The following is a 16,607-nucleotide window of genomic DNA, read 5'->3' as shown; positions in this document are numbered from 1 at the left end:
AAAGATAAAAAATCTAAAGTTGATTTCGGTTGCCAAACTTTTGAGGGATGCTAATAGAATTTTACTTGATCGCTTGGCTTCCGAGAATACTATACTAAAACGCCATAATCTAAATTGCGGCGGTCATGATTCTTTGTCTCCATAACTAACATCTTGAGGCGAATAACTGAGGTATGCAGATAAGAACTTTATCATTTTCGTTATTTCTACTCAACAAAAAAATGACAAAGTTGAGAAAAGGAAAAAATCATCATCATCATCAATCATACCTATTGCTACTCGCAGGGTATTAGCAAATCATTCTCATCAGTTAAATACTGATCTATTTTATATTCCATTCTGATTTACCAAAGGAGTAATTTATCTAAGAAAAGAGGCCTATGACGGATCACCGGACTTTCTGTCGGTTGCGACGGTATGGCGAAACTCACTCGATACGTGTTCAGAATGCACCGTGTGCGAGGAGCCAGCCGAGTTTTTGAACGTATTGCCCACCTGGCTAATACATATCCTACCTTTGTATTGATTCCAAATTAATAAAGTTTCTGGCGTGTCACCTTGTCAGTGCGTTCATCCAAGGGTATCAACACCTCGGAGCCCATCGGCATATGGAGAAGTATCTTTCAGGAGGATTCATTGATTCCCCTTTGGTTTTTGTATGGCACTGAACCCCTTTTATGATTACTAAATGATGTGTGCGGGCTGACATATTTGATGTACTTAGATGACATCAAGTTGCAGGCTGGTACTTATCCATCTTAGAAATCTGTTGCACATAGTAGACCGTGATATTCGACTGGAATTTGGATTAGACCAGTGTCGAATCCAAGTCATTCGCAAAGGTCACGATCAGCGTGCCGGATATAGCACATGCAAGCTATGGCTTCTTATGACGTGTGAAGCTGGTGCTGGAATTGCATCTCTCGGGCTCTCGGGGGAAAAATAAAATACAGACTATTATATCCAAGTTTCGAATGCCGTGGAGCGGATGAACCCGACATGTGACGCTGGAAGCATGGGTGTAGTTAATATTGTGGCACATCACCGCAAAGTCGACGCACGCTACGCGCTTGGTTTTACAGCAAGGAACAGGTGTTTCTTTGTATTCGGTCGTGGGCTAACTTCACTAAACTTGAAGGATCGATCTTTTAATCCTATATGAGGTAAAGTCAGACCAAGAGCGAATCCATGAATGTGGGTGTAGGAGAGCTGTTTGCAGAGGCGGAGGGATTTATGTGTGGCATTCAGGACGCCACCTGCGGTTATAAAAACCCCATAATGACAGGGCGACTGGGTTCGGCGTTAAAGACGTTGAACCATCTGTTGTCTGACTGCGCTGTTATGGTGCCGCTACAAGGTATAATATTGTATGTAAGGTGATTCATTACAACCTTGTACCATATACAAGCATTAGCTGATCACAAGAATATGCCGGATAACTCTGCTTACAGTATGTACGGGGACCGCCAAGTTTTAATTGACCGCCATATACTGCACAGCAAGCGTGACCTGCTGTTGGTTGACAAGACGGCAATCCCTAGCAATATCACGGCTTCTCTAGATTGGGCTTTCATAAAATCTTATTCAACCCATTCGGGTTGAAATTTACTCCATGTTGGGGGAAGTTCTCGATGGATTCTCCACCTAACATACTACCGGTCACTACCACCAGAGTACCTTGTAAGAATACAAATCCTTAACTGTTAAATTCTATGGTATCATATGCCAATTCTGTTATCTCATCGATTAGCCTTTTAACAAATCGGAATTTAATCACGACAGGTGTTATCTCTTATCCACACCCTTTGCACTATCCTAAAATAGAAAAACTTGATGTGTAGTTTCCTTGATTACAATCATTTAATTATAAAAACAAAAAGACTTATTGATACCTGCAGCTTATCGTACCAATAGATCTAAATCTCGGATGATAATTGTGTGAATGTCGTCAAATTGATAAGTTTATATCTAAGCCTTGTCATTTACTCTTTGTACGAATGCACTAGCGGAAATCTAGCATTATTTCAGTGCTAGCCTTCGGAAACCAATCTTATACAACATGATCAATAAAGGTAAGAGATGTAGAAACTGCACCATGGCAACGGGCTATGTGATTAACGCTTCGCGGGTGATGTGTAATTTAGTAATGTGATCCACCACTTTTTTGTTGAGTATTTATTTCTAAAGTACACCATTACAAAAATTCATTTCTGCAGCAAGCATTTCAAAGTACATTAACATGAGACATTTCATATTTGTCTGAAGCAATCACATAAAAGCTCTTCAAGCGGTGGATCACTGATGCTAATATTTTGCGGATTACAATAGTCATCCAAGTGAAGCTGCGAATTTCTGACTGCTTTTTGTTCATTAAATTTGTGAAATATTTCCTTCAATAAAACCATCTGCTGAGGATGGCTATTTTAAGAGGACTAAAACGGAATCTGTTAAATATAAAAAAGAATGAATCATCGCCTTTAATTGCGAACAAAGAGCATTGCAAGTGTTTGCCATTATTTCAGTTTGAAAATATATTTAATGATTTCTTTTGTTTTTAGGGCATGGGTTAGGTGTTCGGCACATTCAAGCATGTTGGTTATTTGCAGCAATGGTCTTCGGCTACTTCCTACGAGTAAATATGTCAATAGCAGTTGTGGCAATGACTAAATCCAGTGAAAACCCAAATATTGAAAAATATGATTGGGACTCATCCACACGATCCACGATCCTCAGCAGCTTTTTCTGGGGATACGTTTTAGCGCAATTCCCTGCCGCAATGGGTGCTCAACGATTTGGTGCAAAAAACGTGTTGACTTTGTCAACTATTGTTTGCTCCATTCTTACTGCAGCTATACCATGGGCGGCGAGTGTTGGTGATTGGACAGCAACATGTATTATTCGTGTGTTGGTTGGATTCTTCCAAGGCTCTGTATATCCTTGCGTACATAATTTACTTGCTAAGTGGGTACCAAGAACGGAACGTGGATTTCTCTCAAGTGTAACATATTCTGGTGCTCAATTGGGAACTGTAATCATGTTAGCTGTAAGTGGGCCGATAGTGACATCTTATATTGGATGGCCTAGTCTATTCTACATATCTGGAGGAGTCGCCTTCATTTGGGCCATTGCATATCTGATCTTTGGGGCAGAAACCCCCGACCATTCGAATATTATCTCCGCCTCTGAAAGAGATTACGTAAAAAAGCTCACTGGCAACAGCATGATCACGGTAAGGAAATACATCAAATCTCAACAAGACTTTTTCTTATTTCACGATTTAACGAAGATAGTAACTGATCCGACACTTGAAAAACACTAATATAATTAAATTAAATTTAAATTTGAGGAGAAAATTGTTCTGATAGATATTGACTCATTGCATCATTAACAGCACAATCAACTAGCACGCTAACATGATTGTCCTATATTTGATAGCAAAATTGTTTTTGTTTTTTTAAATTTTTCTCATTCGCATACCCTATGCGAGAATGTATTAAATTAGTAGAAGGTACTGCAGTCTTGACCGCAATATGATTATGAAGCAAAAGACAGTTTCTCTCTCGTTGATGCAAAAATCGAAGTCATTCTAATCTTTTACTCGATAACCCATTTTAATTTCTTATACAATTAATCCAACTGATAACGTGTTCTTTAACCAACATGTTATATATATGTCAAATATATAATATATATAAATATATTTATAAAATTCGAAACTATATGAAACTTACAACTTACAATTTCAGACATTAAAAACACCGTGGAAAGATATGTTCACTTCGCGGCCGTTCATTGCTTTGATTTTTGCACACAGCGGATTCACTTGGGGATTCTACACTTTACTTACAGAAATGCCAACATATATGGACGGTGTTCTTGATATGCATATGGGATCGAATGGGCTACTTTCTGCGCTTCCTTACTTTGTGATGTGGATTTTGTGTCTCATTGTGAGCCCTGTGGCAGATTTCTTGATTAACCGTGGCTACATGACAGCCACAACCAGTCGAAAACTGTTTAACACAATTGGACAATGGGTTCCAATGCTATGCCTCATTGGACTTGGGTATATGGACAAGAACAACGTCGAATTTGCCATCGCCCTACTAACGTTAGCTGTAGGGGTAAATTCAGCTTCATACGTCGGCTACTTAGTTAATCATATGGACTTGTCTCCAAACTTTGCTGGGACCATGATGGGTATTACAAATGGAATTTCAAATTTACTATCTATATTTGCACCGCTGGTTGTGGGTGGAATAGTTGAAAACGAAGTAAGTGTATTTCATAAAAACCAATATTTCTGTGTGGTTTGGTGTTTAGAGCACTAAGTTGTTGCAATGGAAGGTTGCGGTTCAAATCTCATTGGTGGCAAAGGGAATTGCATTGTGAATGGAAGTCAGCCTGAGCCAAATCAGGGTAGTAATCGCGGACAAACGCAATGCTCACCACATTGCCCCCAAGTGACCTTTACGGTGCTCTAAAATGTGTCAAAGCCTAGATCCAGATTGGGTGGTTGTGTGACCGATTATTATTATTTTGATATTTTCCAAAATCATATTGTTGATATTTTTCAGGCAGACTCAAGCGAATGGCGAACGGTTTTCTTCATAACGGCAGGATTCTACTTTGTTTGCAATTTAATGTTTATCATTCTTGGATCTGCTGAGGTACAACCATGGAACCATGCACAGATAAATGACTCGGCTTTGAAAATAAATTCCAATCAAAATAAGCAAAACGATCCGTAGAGTAAACTTAATCGCCAGTGCAAATAAATAAATAAGATTTTCCCAAAGCATTACATGGATAGTTTTATTTGGAGAAGGATACACAATAAAATAACAACGTTTCATTAATTTGATTGTTTAGTAAAATCTTAATTCATTTCGCATTCGTCGATATCTTCCTTTAGAAGAGACTAGTATACAATCCCTAGGGTGTTATATGAATTTGCAAATAAATAAACCGTTAAGTTTTACGATAAAGTAAATATACTTACTATTCACACATTTCAAAGTTTCATTAAATTTGCAATTATATCAAAAGGGTATTTCAATCAGCAATTATTTACATTATGTTAGATATTAACCAAATTCAGAATGATTCTCCCAATCAAGTAAGCTTTCTTCGCTCCATATTCGAAAAATAATTTGTACAAAAGCTGCATTTTCATTGATAAGCTTACCAGCTTTACATAAATAAAACAGATAAATAGTTTCAATTACGACTCACGTTACCTTATCTTTATTTTTTCTATAATTCTGAATCCATTTTGTTTCGATTCTGAAGTGATTTTCGTATAAAATATAAAAGAAATAGAAGTGAATCTGCCAGAAATACCTGGAGCACTATATTCAAGGCACATATCTAAAGCTGATAAGTAAAAGTGAATAGCTTTAAGAAAATGGCGATTCGTGAATAGCAGCCAATTGCATATAAGGACATTTTGATTTAACACATCTAAATATTGTGGTTAACTTGCTTATCCGTCGGTAACACCTTGTTAACAAATGCTGCAATGGCCAAGGCAGGTTGATTGGATTGTAAGTCACAAAACACGTGACACTGATTATCCTTCGATGATGTTGTACGCCGAGCGACAAAGGCAAAAATCGTTCTGTAAATAGTTAGTGAGTCAACTTGATGGACTACTTACTTATATTTACTTACTTATTTATGACAGGAACTTCACTTCCAGGAGCTGGTATACTCCAAGTCCGTTTCTCTGGATCTAATCCACAGAATGATACACTATTGGCAGGATAGTGTTTCCTAAAGACGAGCAAAGTTATTATTATTGCTGTTATAGTATCCGATTTCAAATCTCAATGTACCTGAAAAATTTTTGCCTTGTATTATCAGTTAAAGTAATCCCTTGTTGAGCTGCTTTGAAGTGAACTTCGGTCGGAATAGGCAAGGGTTTGCATGCAAATAACTGGGAGACAGCCTTACGAATGGCTTCCTCCCCTGTTAACGACTCCGTATCACACGTTAGCAAATATAGAACATTGCATGCTGCACCTAAAGCAAGTAAATGGCGTTGCGCTGGAGAATGTAATTGTTGTGATTGAATATCCTAGAAAAAGTCCAGGTAATTTATATTCACAAAACTTTGAAACTTGTCTAACTAATATACCTGTTCCGGAATAATTAAACGACATGGTAGTGCCAGAGGCATTATTGAATGCTGATAAACTAATGCTGACAGTGATGAAAAAACAGGCTCATTGTTGCACCCTTTTAACCTAACTCCACGAGAAGTAGGCTCTACTAAGAAATGACGAACTAATTCGTCACCAGTCGCACTCCTTAATTCAACTCCTGGCGGCGGATAAGCTACACGCAGCACTAGACCGAAAGCATTTTTATACGTCGTTGAATCTCGAACAATGAAAGTTCCTGGCTCAGCTTTTCTCAATAATGCCACTGCATCCTCACGAGAAATATTTGGCTTATACCAATATTTTGAGGAATCCCGAACAAATCTGAAATACAGTAAATACAATTCACGAACACACACATAATTGAATTAAATATACTTCACAAGGTGGGGTGCCACTTCCTGGGGTTCGCTGTTGGCATTTGATCCATTTGAATTCCGACGAGAAGCATAGCAGGAGATAGTTTCATTTTGATTAACTACCTCATGCAACTGTCCCTTCTGATGTCCTGAATATAAATCCTTGCTGAAATGGTAATTATTAAATTAGTCCTAAAGCATGAGAATCTTTCACTTATTTATCATATGTAAACGTGCATAATGTTGAGCAGAAAATTCTAATAGATTGTGATGTGTCTCAATACATGTACATTAAATAGTTCGAAATAAAAATGGTAATTATGACAAAGAGTTAAAAACTATTCTCAATTTTTTTTCAGAACACTTTAACAAATTCATTCCTACATTACCAACAAAAGGAGCAAAACAATAATACAATATTCACGTCGATTTAAATTTATGCGAAGTAAATACAACGGTGACGAAAAAGATTATCAAAATTCGTTAAGACAATTGATCCCCACGGCGAACATGTTATTGCATGTGCTTCTTTTCGTAAAAGATCATCAATTGTTCGTTCGAACCTGTTTGCTGTAAAGGGTTGATTAAGATAAGTAAATATCAGCAACGCCCTGAAATCTCGAACCATCCTCTCATTTTTATAATCAATGTTTTGAAAGGTTTATATCTGCAGTATAAATAAATTGTTATCGAGAACATGGGCTAGCAGCACATATTTTTACTATACCATCTAAACACAAGGAAATGTTGGATAAAAAACCAATGGTCGAGATTATAATTAAGATTCTTGTTCGATTCATTAGTTACTAATTTCGTGCAGCGTGCAATATAAAATTTACAGACAATAAAGTATAGTTGCCACTTTTCTCTGATTCTAACCTTATATCATAGGATGAAATTGACGATTTTTGGCTCCTCAACGACCACGTTGAATTATATAATCGCCTAAGCACAAGGGTCATGTCAGAAAAGTAAAAGAAGATCATTCAACAAATTATAAAGAAGGGCTATAGGACTATATGAAGTTCATTATTAAATTGGAACTATTTAAGATACGAGTACAATTTTGAAATACTAAAATGAAAATCATGCGATAATTAATCAATTGCTGGCCTTTGAAAGATATCAGAAATTTTATCAGAAAAAAGTAGAAATGTTCGTAATCAAAAATTTGAATAACTTCTTTTGTCATCAATACTAAAAAAATCGATTTTTCTATTTCACCTTTCTTAAGTATAATTATCTGAGAATACGTCCTCAAAATTTCAGGTCGTTCCGAATAAAATTGACTTAGATACGATCGTTGAAGGAGAAGAATCCGTTCCGTAAATGGCCTGAAGTTGAAACTTTAAACAAGTTTCTTCTACAAATGACCTATTTGCAGCCGGTGACCAAAATTACTCGAAAACAACTGAACCGATCTTTGTGAAACTTGGCAGACTTGCTCAATACATAAGAATGTAGTCTTTAATCGATTTTTCATTCGATGATGAAAAATCGTTAATTTTGACTGTCTGCCACTTTGTGAAAAATGCACGTTTTTCTAAATCCTTCACGCAAGCACTAGTTTTGACTGTTCTTTAACTAAATTCATCTACACTTTCTTGTTCATATGATCCAGTTCGCCATAATTTTTGTCACCGCAAAACACAAATATAAAAATACATTTTTCAACGACCACATTACTGTTCAATGTATGCACTTTAACTTTCGTAGTTTTTATTTTTCTTGCGTAACAAGTGAAGTTAACCTCTTAACTGAATATTTTTTTTACGTTAACGCCAACAATTAATCTATTATGTCATTTGTTGAAATGCCGTTATATAGCAAGAATGTTACTTAGGAAACTCATTAAAATATTTGGTTCAATATTTTACCGCAATGAAGTTGGACTTTTTGGTGGTAAAGCTGGACTAACGCTGCCGCTCCCACTTAATCCATACGGTGTACGGGGTGTGACAGGAAACGCCGGAGTTTCTGGTCGTGGTGATTCTCCTGTCGAATGGTCAGGTTCCGTTTCTGATCGATATGATGAAAACGATTCCTCGCGTAACTGTAGAAGAAGAAAATTCATGACAGAAGTCTTAGACAGGCTTATGAAAATTACATGCATCTTGTAAGGAATTATTTACTGAACTGAATGAACGTGACAATGAAACATTAACGACATCTGCCTACTTACCTGCTATTTATTTTTTCCTTACATTAAAATACTATGTAGCAGCATCGATTAATATACTATATGGTGGGGTACTTGAAAAAAAATCTTTTTACGAGAAAAAAATTCAAAAGTGGCGGATTCATAGCTGTTTCCCAGGAGTGGGTAATATACTATTATTAACTTTGATTGTGGACATATCGGAACTTGATGTATTTTGAGGCCTAGATTTTGAAGGGATGAATCACAGACTTTTTTTCAGATTTTTCGGTTGGTTAGGTTTTGAGAATGAGTCCTGTTTCACTTTTAGGGTCACACATTTTGTGCCCTATTTTTCTTATGTTTCACCTAATGTGAGAAGCAAGATCAGTTTCAAAAATACTAATCGAGCCCTTTCATTTGATACCCCACATGACCGTGTTTAGTGAAAAAAAATTTGCATTCCCCTATGGAGAACCGCCCTTCAGACAGACATTGAATCAATTTTAATAAGATTTTTTTTTTCACACAAAACCTTAAAAATGGCGGCTATCTATTTTAGCAAAATGTTTACTTTTTCGAGATGTTGATTTTTTAATTTTTTTCTTCAAAAAACAATATTTGAGACGAGTTAAAAATACTACGGCCGGGGCAATCGTGTCCACCGCGAAGGCACTTTAAAAAACACGACTCTGAAATAATAGCGTTTAAAATTCCAAGTCGGTGTTTTTCATATGAAAGATTAACTTACTCACTTACATCGTGTCGGGTCATACCGACTTCAAATCATCGATTAGACGCTACATATAAACTATTCTAGTTTCAATTGTAGCTGCAACTACAAGTAGTATATACGGCAATGAAGGTTGAAAAGTTTATATTAAACTACGCTAATGTTCCGATCGTTAAAAAATTCGGTTAATTTATTCTTGAAATCATGTGGATACGTGAATTTTTATTGTGTAGTTTAGCTGATATTAATTTACATCACCGCAAAGGAGACAAACTTCAATGAATACGAGGAAAGTGGTTTCTCAGTACGATAATGTCATGCAGCCAAATTAGCTCAGATTACTATTTCTTTACATAACAGTACTTTCAAAATGAAATTAAACACCGTTTGTAGTGATGATAATTATATTCCATTTCTCTGGGTTCGTGTTTGGATGATAAAATTGAATCTTTGTCCGGGCGAGTTGATGATTGAAAGGTAAATCCCCATCTAATTTGCACTCTTAAAAGTGAACTAATATTAATTTTAAGAAAGGAGATCAAACGCTGTACACGAAATACCTCATTACCAAATCCAATATTTATATATATCATAGGCATTCTTCAGATATGCGAAATATTATAATATGTGAAACTAGATTTCGGTTATTTCATTTGAGTTTCCGCGCTAATCAGTTCACGGCATTTGCATCTATCTCCAATCCCCCAAAAAATACGACCCCTATTTTAGAAAAATTGTATAAAGTCAATGTTACCTACCAATCGCACATGTCCATTGGATGGATTATTACCCATCGTCAAAAGTCCGCTCTGTTCCTGGTATAATTGCGGAATATGCCCATTTGGAGCAGCACCTAGCATAGTTAGTGGTGATGATGGCGGTGACTATGGGTAAGGTATTGCAACAAAAATTAACATGTATAATTTCAAGAAGTGCATAAAATTCAGATAATTATTAGCGGCAGATAAATTAACAAAAAAAAAACACATGCTTGATTTTGAAAAGAGAAAAACTCACCAACACTGCCTTCTGTTTAGCTTCCTCGTGTGCACGCTTCACAGCAACAAATGGTCTCTCCTTCGTTAATTTCGTTGTACTTATTGTTTTGTTATAAATCTCATCTTGCAGCCTAATCAAAAAGACATTTCTGTGCTTAAAGTGGTTTTGAGTTCTTAAGTTAAACAAAACTTTTACAAATAACTCCAGTACCCTCCCATTTAAGTGATCTTGACAAAGCTTTTCATTTTTTTCTACAATATATCCATATGAAGGAGTTCGGGAGCGAGTTTCGCTCTTCTTTAGGTGAGAATATTGAAGTTCAAATAATTGTAAACGTCAGATAAAATAACAAGAAAACATACACCATTTTATCAGCCAATAACATTTACGAAAAAATACCTCACACTGAAATATGGAACTTCTAGAAATAGGTCACCTGAAAACTTGATAGAATTTTGCCAGAGCAGGAAGCATATTTCTTCATTTAGATTACCCCACACGTCAATTATGATCCACAAATAATTTCTATTATACCCCGAAAATCCATTGAGCCAGAAACCCCTCTATTATAATTAAATTTGTACAAATACAAGAAAGAAATATTGAGACTAGCGTTTTTACCCAGCGATAAAACTATTTGAAAAGTTTTTGATTCGTTTATATTAAGAGGAAATTTTCAATTAATTTAAGTCGCTTTTCACAATAAATGCGAGGAGGCGCTCAATTTACTACCTATTTTTTCATCTTAGAAAAATGCAACAAGCAAAAAATATTCCATTCTATGCATTCCAATTACCTGTCCCGATTGTAAGGCGTCTGTACTTGTAAGGGTTGGCGAAAATCCACTTCATCCATAAAAGCAGCTGTATCACTCGAATAGCCATCATAACGAACCATATTTGCGCGAGACCTGATGGAGAAAATGTCACATCATTTCTCTCATTTTGTAAATATATGATAGGTACCTGATAGGACGGCTTCGTATCTCGCTATGTATAATTTCTTCAAAATAGCGCCTATCATCGCGATGTTGTTGGTCCTTCTTTGCTCTTAACTTTTGCTGCTGCATTTGCAGCCATGTTTGTCCAAGGAATCTACAAAAATAAATATGATATCTTTGGGTTCACATTCAAATAATTATTGTATATAAAATCACAAGCGTGCAAATTATTTAATAGTTATTGCACGTTAAGGTAGAAGCACAGTATGATTACGATTACGATTACGCAAGTCCAGTGCATTTGGCGATATGCACGTGTGCTGACTTGCGTAACCTACATCGCAAATTTTTTGAAAGATAGTGGAAAAAAGACATTATCAAAACACATGATCATATACCGGTATTTCGAGGACCAGTTGTCCCCTTCCTCAGTGAATTCTTGTGGGTTGGGTAGCGTTTCAACAAACGATGTAGATAGCCAGCTTACCATAACGAGTAATCTAATGGGCTATACTTAGAAGAATTCAACTACATCCTGGAAAATCGGTCTGGGAAACATATAAAACATGCTGTTGATCATGGTTGGATATCGTCTTAAAATATCCAATGGTGATTATAGAAGAAGCGCTAATCCCAACGATTAAGGGACGTTGAACACACAAGAGACCGACACTTTCGTTTCACGGAATGGAATTTTGAAGAAACTGACAGATGAAAGAAACTTATCATATTACCAAAAAGCATGGAGAAAGACATAATTTCTCGAACGCATATTAATGGACATGCTGGTGTGAAAAAATGCGTGATGTAATCGAGAAAGACTATTCCATTTGGAATATTACAGAGTAGATTCGAAATCACATCGACAATTGTTTTCCAGCGGAAGAAAGGGAAATCGTTTTACATCCTATTTCTGAGAGAGAAAAACCATTGTCAACGTACCACTCACATCAGCCCCCTCGGACCGATGACATCAACGAATAAAGGCTATCTACTAGTAATCATAGACGACTTTAGCAAGTTCATATGAATATACCCAACAAAATCTACGAGTGCAGCAGAAATATAGAATAAGTTATTAACAACAATTAATGTTCGAAAATTTTCTAAGAATAATCACGGACAAAGGAACAGCGTTCACTTCTAACGATTTTAAAACGTATTGCGACACACAGAACATAGAGCATATTGTCATAACCACTGGTGTACAAAGGGGAAACGGTCAAGTAGAAAGAATTCATACCGTAACAATACCGTCGCTATCGAAGTTGTCACATCAGCCAGACAAATTGTACAACAATATATCAACAGAACCTTTCAACGCTCAATCGCACATACACCTTTTCAAATTATGTTTGGGACAAGGATGCGTGATATAAAGATCAACGTCGATGTGAAAGAAATCTTGGATGCCGAAAAGATAGCAGCATACGAAAACGAACGTGACAAGCTGAGAAATGTGCCAAGCGTAACATCATAGAAATTCAACAAGAGTAGCGGCCCATCAGTCAACAAAACTTCCAAGGAACAATGCAATACAAAGAATGCAATTCGGCATGGGGATGAAGCTGAAGTCTAAGTTCTTGTGGCAGTACAAAGTTATTAACGTTTTCCCGAAGGACCGATACGAAGTCAGGCAAATCAGAAAGGCGAAGCATCTCAAAAGACGACAACGGCAGCAGATTTGATGAAACCATGGTCATTGGAGTCCAATGACTTGTAGGATTGCCGTGTGGGATGAGGGTGTAACTCAGTGACCCCGACCAGACAGTCAGTCGATAATGAGATGCCGCGGTGCATATATTGTATAAAAACAAATTTAAATAAAGTGAATTCAAAAAAAACTTTCTTCTATTTAACTCATCAAATGCATGGTATATTACAATCGGCAACGATAATATCAAATATTACTTACGTTTATCATTCTAGTACTATGCACTGATTACACTCGTAGCATAAAACAGATATATATACTATAGTAAACGTGCATTATTTTCCAGGTAGGATATGCATGATAGAATTGTAATATTACTTATGTGATGTTATACAAATAAGCTGCCCATTGCTTCGACGAGGGCAATTTCTTCACAACAATGGGAAAATTATCATAGTTATTACTGCTACTTCAAAAAGATAGATAAACTATTATATCTAACGAGCCATTTGTGAACCGTTCTATCTGCATGTTGGACACCTTGGGAAAACTTAGCGCATTGTATGATCCCAATAACATAGCAGACAGGAGGTTGTGGAAGCAACAGTACGGAGTCTCTGCTGCTTGATCAACGCCCAATGCCATCAACGCTGAGGTTAGTTTCAAATAAAAAGTAATAAAGTGGTACAAAAACATATTGTCATGTTATTACTCTTAATGTAAAGAATACTTTTAACTCTGCCCAGTAGGAACATATCATAGGATGCCTAAACAAGCTTAACCTGAATACAGCAAATCATCAACGATTACGATTTATCGCAAAATCTTGAAAATGAGTGTAATATGTGGATCCTAGAATAATAATAATCTTGAAGAAAACAGCGGCAAATAGTATTTATCCATTTCGTGAAGCGTTTCTACATGTTAAAATCACAACTTCAGGGGCGTCAATGCTGCAGTTAGTACCTATTCATAGAAGAACTCAATCCAATCATTCAATTCAATTTCTTTTGAATAGTAATACAGCAAAAAGAAATTGTAGTAGAGTAGCATTGATAAAATAATCAAATCACACTCCAAAGTAATTTAAGAAAAAAAAAACATTTCACTATCCCCCATCCAATCTGTTCAGTCTCTAACTCTATTCATTTGTGGTTTTTTTACTTATATCATTTATTTTACCCACAATTTATACATTCTAAATAAGTTCATATGCGCTTGATTCAAATGTACACAACTGGTTTTGAACGTTTATGATAAGTATGTCAAGGAAGAAATCATTCAACGATACCCGCTTATCCGTAAGGGTCTTTTCGATCGTTTGCCTTTGATATAGCCAGACATTTCACAACTAGTTGATCAAAGAAGTTTTGGCAAGTTTCCTAAATAGGAAATACATTCATCGGATTGATGAAACTTTCAGTTAAATGCAACTTTTTAGAGATTAATTCTGTGGGACACGAACAAAAATGAAGCGAAAATGCACAAACTGGTCAAAATGGTACTCTTTATATCAGTATTCAACAGAAAATGAAGCATATAACAACAAGCTCAACAGTTGATCAGACAGACATGTATAGTCATATATGTACTCTCTCTTTTCATATCCTTGAAGCGCAAAAAGATATAGATTCGCATATCGACTGAATTTTAGAGAACCTTTCCTTGTCGAAAGAAAGAAAAAAATAAGTAAACAAGACAGTTCAAGTGCGTTAAACTATTTCTATCAAGTAGTTTGATAATTTAAAATAGGTACCATGTCATTTCCCCGTCTAAAATCTGATAAATATGCAGCATCGAGGCTGTGCATCTATTGCATATACATATGTATGTACAAGCTTATATGTGAAAATGCTTGTTAGGCGCCTTTGTAACTTTTACACAGCGATATTATCCCCTTCTACTGTGCAGGATTATATAGGGTAATTAGACGACAGTCCTGTCGGAGAAATATTTTCCGATAAACTAGCCAAATTATTCACTCATATGGTTAGAGCGCTGAGATGTTGTAGCGGAAGGTCGCGTTCACTGATAGCAGAGGGATTTGTTATCGTCAATGGATGTCGAAGACCAGTCGACTCAGCTGTGAATGAGTACCTAGGTCAAATGAGGGTAATAATCGGCCGGTAATAAAGTGCAATGATGACCACGTTGCTCTAACACAGTTCAAGCCCCCTGATCCAATACGGATTGTTGCGCCCAAGATTATTATTATTATTAAATCTTAATTCACAAACTTCTAACCCTTTTAGTCGCTTTTTACAACAAGCAGGAAAGACTTTAAGTGTGCTCTTAAGCCACAACTCTTAGAGCACATGTACAAGGATTCGCAGACCACACCTTCTCACCACATTTCATGACAACAAGTTCAGCCGTCTCCGTTCTTTTTCGGCATTGAATTGATTTTAATAGTTTTATTTAACATAAAATCTTAAAAAAAAGACTATCACACAATACACCAGTAATACAGCCAGTCCTAGGAGGTTTTACGTGAGTACCTGTCATGGGAACTTAATCCCACGGTCTTCTTAAGACACGGATCAACCGAGCTGTACTTATATACAACAGGAATTCTCCCGAAATATGTGAGCCCAGGGGCTATCCCGGTTCCCATGGTACCAGTATACCCCTGGTAAGGATTCGTGACCAATTGCCATTTCAGATGAGTCCCCGTGCAGACTCGGATCTAATCGCTCTTATTAGGCTTTTGGAGCATTCGCCTACTGCATCACAGCCGGCAAGCCAATGCGATACAGTGTTTCCCGGTGCCACCACTATGGAGGTTCTCCTCGGCCACTTGGTTTTGGTTCAGTCGACAGGGTTGCCGCCCCGTCTTCCTCATCGCCACTTCTGAGCACCCCACCAGTAATACAAGTATAACGTTACTGAGTACCATTTACAAGATATTTTGTTATTTCCTGCTAGATCGGAAAGCCCCATACGTTCAGAACATCATCGGCCAATATCAAACAGACTTTACTTCAGGCAAATCAACAACAGATTTTGTCTTTGCAGCAAGCGATGCAAAACTGTTGGAATATGGCCATCAGATGCATCACCTTTTCATCAACTCCCACTATACACGGCTATGAGAAAATTCGGTATCCGGAATACTAAGTAAGGTCTAGACCAGACACCAATTTAGCGCTGTTGATGATGATGACGATGATTATCACGAAATTATAACGAGTTCATTGTCCCTTTCTCCGTCATAGTTCCCTCTCCCTTATTTGCTCTGCCGGTGAAGCCAGTGACCCCCTTTTCTAAGTAATAAGTCATGATGACTCGTGTAAACCCTAGATAACGGATGTCATATGCAAACTTCTTGAACAACAACAATTTTCTTAATATCGGTAATCTTGGTCGCTTCTAATCCATCTATTGGTTCTTGGCCCCTAGTCAAATATTACTATTCAAATGAATGTAGCTCATAGAAACGAGGACTCATTTATTTGATTTTTGAATATGTAACTTTTAAGGGCTGAAGATAGACACGCATTTTTTCTTGCATTTTTAGCGGCTCTGTAAATATTCAGTTGTCATTACTTGCGGGTCACACCTAGTAATATTTGATAATAACTACCAGTTTATTGTTTACAGAAGTAACTCTCATGTGCTAGT

General features: G+C 36.7%; 2 protein-coding genes across 16 annotated transcripts in view; one reads left to right on the top strand and one right to left on the bottom strand.

Annotated features, from left to right (window-relative positions):
• The first annotated feature begins 1,922 nt into the window (after positions 1-1,922).
• On the top strand, positions 1,923-4,804 carry LOC119658313 (putative inorganic phosphate cotransporter). Of its 2 annotated transcripts, none has more exons than XM_038065637.1 (4): positions 1,923-2,072; positions 2,559-3,229; positions 3,747-4,274; positions 4,578-4,804. In XM_038065637.1, the coding sequence occupies exons 1-4, from the start codon at positions 2,060-2,062 to the stop codon at positions 4,749-4,751; spliced, it is 1,386 nt and encodes a 461-aa protein (XP_037921565.1). In that variant the 5' UTR covers positions 1,923-2,059; the 3' UTR covers positions 4,752-4,804. The 2 variants fall into 2 exon arrangements, with proteins under 2 accessions (XP_037921565.1, XP_037921564.1); XM_038065636.1 differs by lacking the exon at positions 1,923-2,072 and adding an exon at positions 2,185-2,499.
• Positions 4,805-5,215: 411 nt separating this feature from the next.
• The window catches only part of LOC119658310 (tensin), a 62,257-nt gene continuing 50,865 nt past the window's right edge, over positions 5,216-16,607 (bottom strand). For 12 of the 14 annotated variants that reach the window (XM_038065619.1, XM_038065627.1, XM_038065628.1 and 9 more), the window contains 11 exons: positions 11,358-11,486; positions 11,189-11,302; positions 10,411-10,522; positions 10,152-10,277; positions 8,401-8,576; positions 7,403-7,468; positions 6,543-6,689; positions 6,140-6,488; positions 5,838-6,079; positions 5,674-5,775; positions 5,216-5,620 (listed from right to left, as the gene is read on the bottom strand). In XM_038065619.1, coding sequence (XP_037921547.1) covers positions 5,464-5,620; positions 5,674-5,775; positions 5,838-6,079; positions 6,140-6,488; positions 6,543-6,689; positions 7,403-7,468; positions 8,401-8,576; positions 10,152-10,277; positions 10,411-10,522; positions 11,189-11,302; positions 11,358-11,486 — 1,720 coding nt within the window. In that variant the 3' untranslated portion in view covers positions 5,216-5,463. The remainder of the gene's footprint in view (positions 5,621-5,673; positions 5,776-5,837; positions 6,080-6,139; positions 6,489-6,542; positions 6,690-7,402; positions 7,469-8,400; positions 8,577-10,151; positions 10,278-10,410; positions 10,523-11,188; positions 11,303-11,357; positions 11,487-16,607) is intronic. The other 2 variants (XM_038065623.1, XM_038065625.1) reach the window with 2 other exon arrangements.

The sequence above is a fragment of the Hermetia illucens genome, chromosome 5, assembly GCF_905115235.1.
Source record: "Hermetia illucens chromosome 5, iHerIll2.2.curated.20191125, whole genome shotgun sequence".
Taxonomy (NCBI): Eukaryota; Metazoa; Arthropoda; class Insecta; order Diptera; family Stratiomyidae; genus Hermetia; species Hermetia illucens.
Note: the sequence above shows the minus strand (reverse complement) of the source record. Positions and strands in the feature narration are given on the sequence as shown.